The sequence below is a fragment of the Mytilus californianus genome, unplaced genomic scaffold (genome assembly GCF_021869535.1).
Source record: "Mytilus californianus isolate M0D057914Y unplaced genomic scaffold, xbMytCali1.0.p SCAF_6, whole genome shotgun sequence".
In the NCBI taxonomy this organism is placed as follows: domain Eukaryota; kingdom Metazoa; phylum Mollusca; class Bivalvia; order Mytilida; family Mytilidae; genus Mytilus; species Mytilus californianus.
In genome coordinates this window covers 99050383-99062850 of record NW_026262712.1, presented here as the reverse complement: position 1 = coordinate 99062850, position 12468 = coordinate 99050383, and the positions used below count along the sequence as shown (strand labels likewise).

Here is a 12468-nt window from a genome sequence, read left to right as displayed (position 1 = left end):
GTTTTTTATCTCTTAAGCCAATTATTGACTTTTGATATAATCCTACCAGAAGTGTAACATTTTTTGTTAAGATGGAGAAAATGGGGAAGTTATTTTGAAAAATCTGAATTTGTGACACAAGTTCAAGTTGATGTAACCTCAACTTTAAAATGTGTATAATGAATTGGTTGATGTTTGCCTAATGTCAAGTGGCAAATATTTCATGCATGTTCAGGATGACATGTGTATGATGTATATTAGAGAGGTAATAAAGGTTGAGAGTGAAAAACTAATCATTATACCATTGGCATTTAGTAGGAATGTGGGCTTTATTTCAATGCCTGTCTGTCCATCTATCTGTGTCCAACAAATATTTTCATTACTGTTTTCCCAAATACTGCTGAACTGGATGAGTTCAGATATGGTGAGCTGTTTGATAGTGATGAACTGTGATGTGTGAGCCTTTGTATCTGTCACTCATATACAAAATCTACGTGTTTCCTGTTGACTTATATTTCAGTATGTTGAATGAACACAAATTTTTAATGACTTCTATCGGTAATGCTGCAGAACAGAATATCTTCATATTTGACTAGTGGCTTAACCATGATGAGTTGTGTCTGCCATTTTGGATATGTCAAAATTTGTATTTACTTCCTGTTTTCAGATACTTTGAATTGTGAATTGTCATATGTTTAGTAAAACAACTGATTTATTCTACGTGTTCGTATATAGAATGAATCTTTGTGTATCTATTAAACTAATGATTTGTTATATTTAAAAGCTGGAAACATAATTTAAAGTACCGAAAATTTTATATTGATATCACCCAAAAACATCTTCTAAAATCATTTTTCAGGCACTGGAAAGAAAATATCACCAAAACATTTTTATAACATTATTTGATGTTCATAATATTTTTCAAACGTTTAGAAAATGTTTCAAGGAAATATTTTAACAAAGATTATCAAAATGTTTTATACGCCATTGTTTTTCACATTATCATGATATATCTTGATAATATTTTAATTATATTATGCCAACATTTTAGGAAATATTTTTGAAAATGTTTTTGCGATATTTATCCAACCATACACTTTCATATTTTTCTAACGTTTTTTTGCGATATTGTCATAGCATTCGACATAACATTTTAATAACATTTTAAAAATATTTTTGTGTTTGCTGGGTATGTTCATATTTTCTTATAACATTTTGTCAACATTTCATCTCATAAATTCAACAAATAAACTTATTTTGCTGCGTAAGGCCTTCAAAAATTGCCCCTTGGAGGCTTGTAAATGAGCAGTGTTCTGAAGATTACAGACAAATGAGATTTTCATTGTCCATGAAATAACACTTAAATGATTAGCAAAGAATCTGCAAAGGACAGACAATTAAAAGTTTTATTATGGCAAAGAAGTCCTGCGAAATTCAAGAAAAGAAGATAGCATGATTTGTTTTACTTGTATAAGTAAAACAATCTGAATGTCTAAGGGACATAACTAAGCCATGAAAATAATTTACCTGTATCAGTAAATAAAATACACTTGTATAAGTATCTTACAAATTTACTTATAAACGTATATTAATATTTACTTCTTCCTGATTGATAGGATTCAAAAGAGTGCATGGACACGCTAAAATGTCTCGCCTGCTTAGTGGCATGCTAGATTATCAAACTCTAATATTGCTTGTCAGTGTTAATGTCTTAATGACAGACAGTAATTATACAATTACTTTCATTGTTCACTGGACAGAAACTGACATAATCATGACAAAAGTGCACACGCTTAAATGTCTCGCCTTCTTTACTAACAATTGATATTATGTTGATAGTCCCAAAAATAGACCTTTACTTCAACTATCACATAAACTTAACATGATCCTTGAAATGAGGTCAGGGTCATATAAACCAAACAAGAAATACATGTACACTTTACAATCATTCAATACACTAAATATAGTTGAAATATTGCTTATAGTTCCTAATTAATACCACAAATTCTTATATCTATTAACCAAGAAAACCTAACATTGACCAATGAACCAAAAGGGTCGAGGTCAGATGAACCATGCCAGGCAGAAATGTACATCTTACAATCCTTCAATACAACAAATATAGTTGACCTATTGCTTATACTTTAAGAAAAATAGACCAAAACACAAAAAGTTAACACTGACTGAGCAATGAACCGTGAAAATGTTGTCAAGGTAAAAAAAAAACTTGCGAGACCGACATGAGCATCATAAAATATTTCCATACACCAAATATAGTAGACCTTATGCATATTGTATAAGAAAAACAGACCAAAACACAAAAAAAACTTTGACCACTGAACCATGAAAATGAGGTCAACGTCAGATGAGACCTGCCAGTTGGACATGTATACCTTATACCATCATTCCATACACCAAATATAGTAGACCTATTGCATATAGTATAAGAAAAACAGACCAACACACAAAAACTTATATTTGACCACTGAACCATGAAAATGAGGTCAAGGTCAGATGACACCTGCCATTTGGACATGTACACTTTACAATACTTCCATTACCAAATATAGTAGACCTATTGCTTATAGTATCTGAGATATGGACTTGACCAACAAAACTTAACCTTGTTCACTGATCCATGAAATGAAGTCAAGGTCAAGTGAAAACTGTCTGACGGGCATGAGGACCTTGCAAGAAACGCACATACTAAATATAGTTATCCTATTACTCATAATAAGAGAGAAATTAACATTCCAAAAAATCTTTACTGTTTTCAAGTAGTCACTTATCAATTTTATCATCGGTACAAGGACATCATTCGTAAATATAAATCAACATGCAGACATCTTATACGTTCAGGTATTTCACATCCAATATATTTTGGTAATATTCTTTACAAAGCACAAAAATGTCGGCATTCGCCTCAAAAGCTAACCAAACCTTTAAACAGACTTATTCGGAAAGGATATAGTTACGATACTGTTGTCAAGTCATTAAGGATTGCATAGTTTGGTATTTATATTGATTCACTCGTAGGGTCTTTGCATCGGAAATAAACACATTTATTCTAAAACCAGTTGTTGGCATGATACGGGTTATGCTCTTCTCATATATTTTATGATGGTATGATACTAAACCCCTAACGGAAGGGGTTGTACTTGATTTTCATATGATGAAGACATAATCTTTCAATCAGTTTAATTGAGGTCTGGAGCTGGCATGTCAGTAACTGCTAGTAGTCCTTTGTTCATTTATGTATCATTGTCATTTTGCTTAGTTTCTTTTGTTACCTATTCTGACATCGGACTCGGATTTATTTTAAACTGAGTTTTACTATGTGTTTCTTTATTCTACATTGGCTAGAGATATAGGGGGAGGGTTGAGATCTCACAAAACATGTTTAACCCCGCCGCATTTTTGCGCCTGTCCCAAGTCAGGAGCTTCTGGCCTTTGTTAGTTTAGTATGTTTTTTAATTTTAGTTCATTTATATGTTTTGGAGTTTAGTGTGGCGTTCATTTTCACTGAACTAGCACACAATTTTAGTTAGGGGCCAGCTGAGGACCACCTCCGGGTGCGGGATTTTCTCGCTGCATTGAAGACCCATTGGTGGCCTTCGGCTGTTGTCTGCTCTTTGGTCGGGTTGTTATCTCTTTGACATATTCCCCATTTCCATTCTCAATTTTACTGAACCATGAAAATGAGGTCAAGGACAATGAACATGTGAAAGACTGAAACTTCGTAACATATGGCAACTGAATACCAAGTATGAAGCATCCAGGTCTTCAATCTTAAGCTTTTAAGAAGTTAGCTAAGGCCGCCGGCGGCGGATCACTATCCCTATGTCGAGCTTTCTGCGACAAAAATCGAAGTCTCGACAAAAACTAGACATTGATCACTGAAGTTTAAACTGCGACCTGGTTTCTTCAAATTATCTATGAAGTGTTTGGGAACCCTCAAATGATATCATTATCTTAGTGAGGTTTATATAGAGGTACGTTCATTTGTTTGTTTTTGGGTTTTTTTACAAAGAAAATATATCCTTTTATGCTTTACTCTGGCATAAATAAATAACTAATTTTCAAATAAAAAAAGTTCTTTATTTCCAAAACATGTACATTTATGGTCACAAATTTCAGTTTGACAGAGCATATTTGCCTGGAAGTTAAACCAGAGGCTCAAGGGAGCCTCTGTCGCTCACCTGATACATGTATTTTTATTTACAATTGATGCATGAAATAACACAACCGTTATACTTTTGCTTTAGTTTCAGAGATATCAGTCAAAAACTGCATTTTACCCCTATGTTCTATTATTAGCCATGTCTGCCATTTTCAAACAAGATACTCTAATGCTTATTGTGGCCAAGTTTGGTTAAATTTGTATCAGTTGTTTCAGCAGAAGACTTGTAGAAGATAAAAAAAATTACGAAAAATTATTAAATTTGACTTTAAAGGGCAATAACTCCTTATGGGGTCAATTGACCATTTTGATTATGTTGACTTATTTGTAAATCTTTTTTGCTGAACATTATTGCTGTTTACAGTTTATTTCTATCTATAATAATATTCAAGATAACCAAAAACTGCAAAATTTCCTTAAAATTACCAATACAGGGGCAGCAACCCAACAACGGCTTGTCTGATTCTTCTGAAAATTTCAGGACAGATAGATCTTAACCTTATCATCTTTTTTTTACATTGTCAAATTGCTGTAAATGCTTTAGTTTCAGAGATATAAGCCAAAAACTGCAATTTACCCCTGTTTCATTTTAAGCCATGTCAGCCATGTTGGTTGGCAAGCGGGGTCATCGGACACATTTTTTAAACTAGATAATGATTGTGACCAAGTTTGGCTAAATTTGTCTAAGTAGTTTCAGAGGAGAAGATTTTTGTAAGATTACAAAAATTTACAAAAATTTGTTAAAAATTTACTATATAGGACAATAATTTTTATAACTCCTTAAGGGGTAAATTGACGGGTTGTCAAATTTGTCTGAAAATTTTAGGGCAGATAGATCTTGACCTGATTAACAATTTATCCCATGTCAGATTTACTCCAAAGGCTTCGGTTTTGGAGATATAAGTCAAAAACTACATTTTAAACTAGATACCCCAGTGACGATTGTGGCCATGTTTGGTTAAATTTTGGCCCAGTAGTTTCAGAGGAGAAGATTTTTGTAAAAGTTAACGACGACGGACGACGCCGGACGCCGGACGCCAAGTGATGAGAAAAGCTCACTTGGCCCTTTGGGCCAGGTGAGCTAAAAAGGCATATAAACAGCTAAAGCAGGAGATTTATATGTCAAACATTGTAACCATTGTATCAAACAGCATAAGAGCTTCTTCATTACTATTTGGTACAATGTATTTCCATTCCAGCTTTAGAATTTCGTACTTCAACTCTAATTCGTCCCAAAATGCATATGGACATCCTCTTTCAGGAGGGTTTTGAATGAAAACTTCAATCAAATTATGTATTGCATCCCAACTGAAAGACAGTTCAAATGAATAGTCCCCGTCACCGCAGATTTCTGGCTGATAAAACAGTACATTTGGGACACCAGAAGGAACCCTCTGTTGCGTTGGTGTCTTATCCTATGCAAATTCCATGTATGTGTGAAAATGTCAAGGTGGTTTTCAACCAATGTAAGAAAACAGAATCTGATGCAGTTGATATGCTGAACATTTTCGTTGCTGAAACGTTCACTATCGCGCAAATCCTTAAATATGTTTCTCCAATATTGGGTAAAACCTTTCATTAAAAAATTCCATAGCATTTCGATTCTTTGGTTTAAAGTAGATTTTCCGTACTGAAAATTTTTCTGTCCCTGCATGAGTCAATGTGATCTTGTCTTAAAAAAACTTGAATCTCCCTAATCATTGAATTTTCTGTACCAGCATCTCCGCAAACAACCCTGGGTACTCTCCCGATTTCTTTTATGTAGTTCATAAAGTACCTACCAACGATTCTTGGATTTTTATTTGTATTTGCAGCTCTAAGCCATAAAATCTTTCGTGAATAACCGTCAATTGCACCGTGAATGGCTATTCCAAATGGCTTTAGTTTGTCTTACTTATCCATCGATATGGATTAAATAGTTTGGTCCTCGATTGCAATATTGTCTTCTTAGAAGACGATGACGTGACCTGTCTACAACTTGATTTGGTGTCAATGTATTCTAAGCTATTTGAACTGTTTCTTGCGTTGCTCTGGTACCGCACATTACATTAAGAATTTTCCGCATTGCCTTATAGCCTATGCAGTCAAAACCCTCTTGATGCAGTTCTCCAATACTATGAACGATTTCAAGCAATGGTGTTTCGGACCTATTCCTTTTTAATCCAAATTTACACAAAAGTCTTTTCAAATGAGACAAACTGAGCGTAATTCCATGTACACAGCACAAAAAGCCAATAATCTCTTTGTAATCATATCCTAACTCAAAATAATATTTAACTAGTTCGTTTCTCGAATATCGTCTGCTTCTGGTAGACTAAATGCACATCCAATGCAGATCACAAGAACAAACACCTGAAAAAAACAGCACTGTCTCTAAGTATTCTAATATGTCAAAAAGTAGAATATCAAAAAGAAATAGAGTGTGGTTGACATTTGTTCAGTGGTTTCAGAAGTATGTAAAACTCATTTCGACTACATCGGTTATCTTGGATCACAGACAGGGTCATCGGACAAATTCTGAAAGAAGACTATCTAAGGACCATAGCTGCTGAGTTTGGTTCATAATGACTCAATGGTTTAAGACAAGAAGAATCTTAGTGATTTCCCCATAATTCTGACAGAGTTATCGGATCATTAATTCTAAGTTTGGCTCATATTGGCTCAGTCGTTTCAGACCAGAATAAATGTTAGTGATTTTACCATAGGCTCTTATGTTAAAACTAAGTTTGACTATGGCTGTCATCTTCAATTCTTAAACTAGGGCCATTGCTGCCAATTTTGGTTTACGTCGGCAAAGATGTTGGTGATGACTTTTGCCTGATCCATTTTTCAGATTTTCAGCAAATAAAATATGTTTAAACTAAACCAGATATTTTTTAGTGATTTTCCCATAGGGTCCTATGTAAAAGTAGGTTTTGCCTAAGGACCATTGCTGCTAAATTTAGTTCATATTGGGTTGGTGGTTCCACACAAGAAGATATTTCAGTAATTTTCAAATTGGGTCCTATATCAAACTATGTTCGGCTATGGCAGCCATCTTTGATCGCGGATGGGGTCATTGGACATAACTTTGAAAGAGGACCACTAAAGGATCCTTACTGCCAAGTTTGGTTGAAATTGGCTCAGTGGTGTTACAGTAGAATATCTTAAATGAAAAGTTTTCGACGACGACGACGGACGACGGACACTAAGTGATAGCAAAAGCTGACACGACCTTTTAGGTCAGGCCAAATTATCAAAAATGATTATTAAAAAACAAACAAACCCTGTATTTTTTTACCATGGTCATCCCTTGACTGTAAATTGCTTGTGAATAACTACAGTGAAAATCCTTGACGCGCTTTCGAGCTATGTGATTGTCGTTAAATTTATGTTTTAAAAGTCGATATGAATTAAATCGATATATGTCGAAACAACGCAACAAACCATTTTCTAGTATATCGATATATCGTAATATAAGAAATGTATAGCGGTATTGTTTTGGAGATATTGAGATAAATATATTAACAAAATTGATTGTCATTTTTAATCGATATTATTATATTCGATTATAATTTGTTACGACATAAATATATCGACATCTACTTCAAGTCAATATTTTTTATATCGCATTGTTTTGATATAACACAATATTCAGCAATAATTTTGATAACTTATTGCGGTATCACCACACAAGTCGACATAAAATATATCGATAAGTATGATATAACGCAACAAGTCAATAGCAACAACAACAAAAAAAGATACCTTTACGCTTCCGTAATAATATAACGCAACAAGTCAATAGCAACAACAACAAAAAAGATACATTGTACCTATACGCTTCCGTATGTCTGCGATTTTAAAGTTCACATTCAATTGTTTTACAACATGATGTTATTGTTTTGATGTGTTGTTTGCTTTTTTTCAGTCCTACAACAAATAATTTGGCTTGGTGCTCTCGTCTTTGCGATAACCTACATTGTTTTCGGTAAGTTAATAGTAATGTAATATATAATTAAATAAATGTGTATGTACATGTAGTTCAATATTTGAGTGTTTTATTATACCGTCATCTAGATTTTTTTATTAGTATTTTTAATTTTGATAGGGATTTAAACCAAAAACAAAATGCTAGCTACCCCAATTGTTGGTAAAGTAATGGACTTCATGCGTACGCACAATGTTTTTTAAACATGCTAAAGAAATAGAAGTCACATAATTCTATTTGATTTTTAGGACGTTTGCTTGTGTTGAATTGACGAATATTCAGCACCTCCTTTTTATCATGTTAAATATTTTTTGTATTTATTTCTAAAGGTTTGAAATATGCTGGTCAATGTTTTCGGAAAAAGTACGATGGAAAAGGTAAAACCACAGAAGAAGAAGAAGACCTCCCGTCATTCATGAAAATAGAGGGCGGAGTTTTGTGTGCATTAGTTCTCTATGTCTTCTTTTGGCGTCTACTATTCATCTGTGACAGAAAGCGGACACGTCGCATTAACAAAGCAGATTTGGAGGGAAGAAAAAAATGTGGAGGCTACTTGTTTTTCTTTTGCTGCGGTCTTTGCTTTGCAACATTTGTTTTATGTCTTATAGGTATGTACTAAACACTTCAACACATGTTTTCTTCAGTAAAGCAAAAAATTAAATAGATATTCAAAAGTGTTTTTAGTAAGAATTTAAATTGTTTAATTAGAATTAAAGACAATTTTAAAAGCTACATTTTTTTTATAGTTAATACTGCGTATTGCTGAGTTTTGTTTAGGGGGAGGGGATTGAGATCTCATAAAACATGTTCAATCTCGCCGCATTTTCCACACATTATCCAAGTCAGGAACCTAGAGCATTTGATCGTCTTTCTGCTTTTTAAATTCTGGTTCAATTGTATGTTTCGGAGTTCACTGTGTCGTCAATTTCGCTAGACTATGTAAAAATAAGAAGATGTGGTATGATTGCCAATGAGACAGCTATCCACGAAAGTTCAGATGAAGTGGATGTAAGAAATAATAGACAGCCTTCTGCCCGAAAACAATTAAAAGTAGAAGAAAAACCAAAAGCGTATGGTCGGCTATAAAAGGCCCCGACATTAAAAGTATCAAGCAATTCAATTGAGAAAACTACGGCATAATTTATAACAAAACAGTTTACAAAAAAAAGAATATGAGACATGAACCAACGTCAACCACTGAACTACAGGCTTCTGGCTTGGGACAGGAACTTAAAGAATGTGGCGGGGTTAAACATGACAACCTTCCCCTAACCATTGACTGTCGTGTTACAGCACAACATGAGAACAAACTACAAAAATCAGTTGAAAAGGGCTTAAATCATCAGTATACATTGTTGTTTAGGGACCAGCTGAAGCCCGCTTCTGAGTGACGAATTTTTTCGCTGCGTTGAAGACTCATTCCTGGTATTGGGCTGTTTTCTGCTTTATGGTCGGGTTGTTGTGGCTTTGACACATTCTCCGATTCCATTCTCTATTGTAAGATTATCAATTCGAATTTATTTTCAATTTTATCTTATCCCTCTTAGAATATTTAGTGTAGTTGAGGATCGATAATTGTCAGCAATGAATGCTGAATTAACGAGCCCGTTTGAAATTTGAAAACTTTCCCCATAAGCATTTACTAGTATTTTCTTTAAAAGCAACACGATTTGTTAATATAAAAAAAAAAGGCGATAAACACATGAGTGCGATAGAATGGCAGTTTTTGGACAGCATATAACACATTGGAAAAAAATTCGTAAGGGTTCCGCGGAACCCAGTGTCTCGCCTACTTTTGCTGTTAGTCGCAGGCTCAACAAAAATGGGAAAAAAATTATTAAAAATTTTGCTCTAGATACTATCTTTTGATTGTAAGAAGTTCTGTTCAAGTTTGGTAAAAATCCAAGAAGGTTTATGAATCTAATAAATGTTTTAAAAACATTAACTGCAGACTGTACGTAATGTTAACTGGAATAAAACTAAGTTCATTTATAAGTAATATACGGAAAAACAGGAAATAAATTTTTACAAATTTCCTTCTTGATAATAGCTTTTGATCATAAACAAGCTTCTCTCCAAGTTTGGTACAAATCCAGGATAGTTTAAGAAAGTTATTAAAATTTGAAAAAACATTAACCACAGAGTGAATGTAATGTTAACTGGCAGAAAAACTAAGTTCATGTATAAGTAAAATACGGATAAACATGATTCTTTTAACAAAATTTACTTTTGAATACTATCTTATGATCACAAACAAGTTTCTGTTCAAAAGTGGTACAAATCCAGGATAGTTGAAGAAAGTTATTAAAATTTGAAAAACTTTAACCACAGAGGGAATGTTATGTTAACAGGCAGAAAAACTAAGTCCACATATGCTTCTGTCCAAGTTTGGTACAAATCTGGGGTAGTTTAAGAAAGTTATTAAAATTTGAAAAACTTTAACCACAGAATGAATGTAATGTTAACTGGCAGAAAAAGTAAGTCCATTTATAAGTAAAATACGGATAAACAGGATTTTTTTTTACAAAATTTACTTCTGGATACTATCTTATGATCATAGACAAGCTTCTGTCCAAGTTTGGTTGAAATGAAGGATAGTTTAGGAAAGTTATTAAAATTTGAAAAACTTTAACAACAGAGTGAATATTTGTGGACGCTGCCGACGACGACGACGACGCCGACGGAATGTAGGATCGCTATGTCTCGCTTTTGCGACAAAAGTCGCAGGCTCGACAAAGACCCGCTTAACATTATATAACGTTGTTTGCCTTTTTTTTGTTTGCTTGTATAGTTTTTTTTTATAATTTATATGGCACTATTTACTAATAACAGCATATTATTTCTGTTGTTTATTATAACTGCACCGCAGAGGTTTATGGCATAAGGTATTTTTCATCTAGCAAACATTTCAGACAAATAAAAAATGACTAATTTGATAGGACTGTACTTGTTAGGGGAAAAGATGTATACTGCTGTTATAAATCTGTTAAATAAGTGTTGGTTTTTCTTCTACAGTATCGAATTGAATAGATTTTCGGTTATGGATTATGTTTTGCATAAATCTGGTAGATGAATTTGTTAAGGTTGTATTAAATCCTTCAAGTTTTGGTAATACATCTTCCTGTGATATTGTAAATAGACAGGAGGGATATTATAAACATCATATCAACAATAGATTTCCTAATCTTCGAGTGTACCTGATAAAATTCATTCCTGAACCACGTGCCTTGCGTACTACGTATAACTACTTTAACATATAGTGTGTATGTTAAGGGGGGAGGGGTTATGTATTTTTGTGTGAGTGTGAGTGAGAATCAGCAGAAAGTTTAAAATAACTTGTTATAACAATTTTCATCCAGGAGCAACAAAAGTTTTCCAATTCCATGATGTCTCTAAAAATCATACATTGAAGTGTGACCAGGGGTTCTATAACTTTTACTACGATGCCAAGATAGGACAGATGGTCGTACTGATACCGTATGCTCTTTACGTCATTGTCTCCATGTTTATTGTTATTCATAAAGTAAGTAAGTATGATGCAGACATAATCTTTCAATCAGTTTAATTGAAGTCTGGAACTGGCATGTCAGTAACTGCTAGTAGTTCTTTGTTCATTTATGTATCATTGTCATTTTGCTTACTTTTTTTTAGCTCACCTGGCCCGAAGGGCCAAGTGAGCTTTTCTCTTCACTTGGCGTCCGTCGTCCATCGTCGTCGTCGTCCGGCATCGTCTGTTAACTTTTACAAAAATCTTCTCCTCTGAAACTACTGGGTCAAATATAACCAAACTTGGTCACAATCATCATTTGGGTATCTCGTTTAAAAAATGTGTCCGGTGATCCGGTCAACCAACCAAGATGGCCGCCATGGATAAAAATAGAACATAGGGGTAAAATGTAGATTTTGGCTTATATCTCTGAAACCAAAGCATTTAGAGCAAATCTGACATGGGGTAAAACTAATTATCAGGTCAAGATCTATCTGCCCTGAAATTTTCAGACCAATCTGACAACCTGTTGTTGGGTTGCTGCCCCTGAATTGGTAATTTTAAGGAAATTTTGCAGTTTTTGGTTATTATCTTGAATATTATTATAGATAGAGATAAACTGTAAACAGCAATAATGTTCAGCAAAGTAAGATCTACAAATAAGTTGTCATGACCAAAATTGTCAGTCGACCCCTTTAGGAGTTATTGCCCTTAATAGTCAATTTTTAACAATTTTTTGTAAATTTTTGTAATCTTTTACAAAAATCTTCTTCTTTGAAACTACTGAGACAAATTTAACAATACTTGGCCATAATCATTATTAGGGTATCTAGTTTAAAAAATTTGTCCGAT

At 33.7% G+C, this 12468-nt stretch overlaps 1 protein-coding gene across 1 annotated transcript in view; it reads left to right on the top strand.

Annotated features, from left to right (window-relative positions):
* The window catches only part of LOC127706687 (uncharacterized), a 399723-nt gene extending 388568 nt beyond the window's left edge, over positions 1–11155 (top strand). Inside the window, exons 4-5 of the mRNA XM_052211345.1 lie at positions 8459–8569; positions 11145–11155. Coding sequence (XP_052067305.1) covers positions 8459–8569; positions 11145–11155 — 122 coding nt within the window. The remainder of the gene's footprint in view (positions 1–8458; positions 8570–11144) is intronic.
* The last annotated feature ends 1313 nt before the right edge of the window (positions 11156–12468 follow it).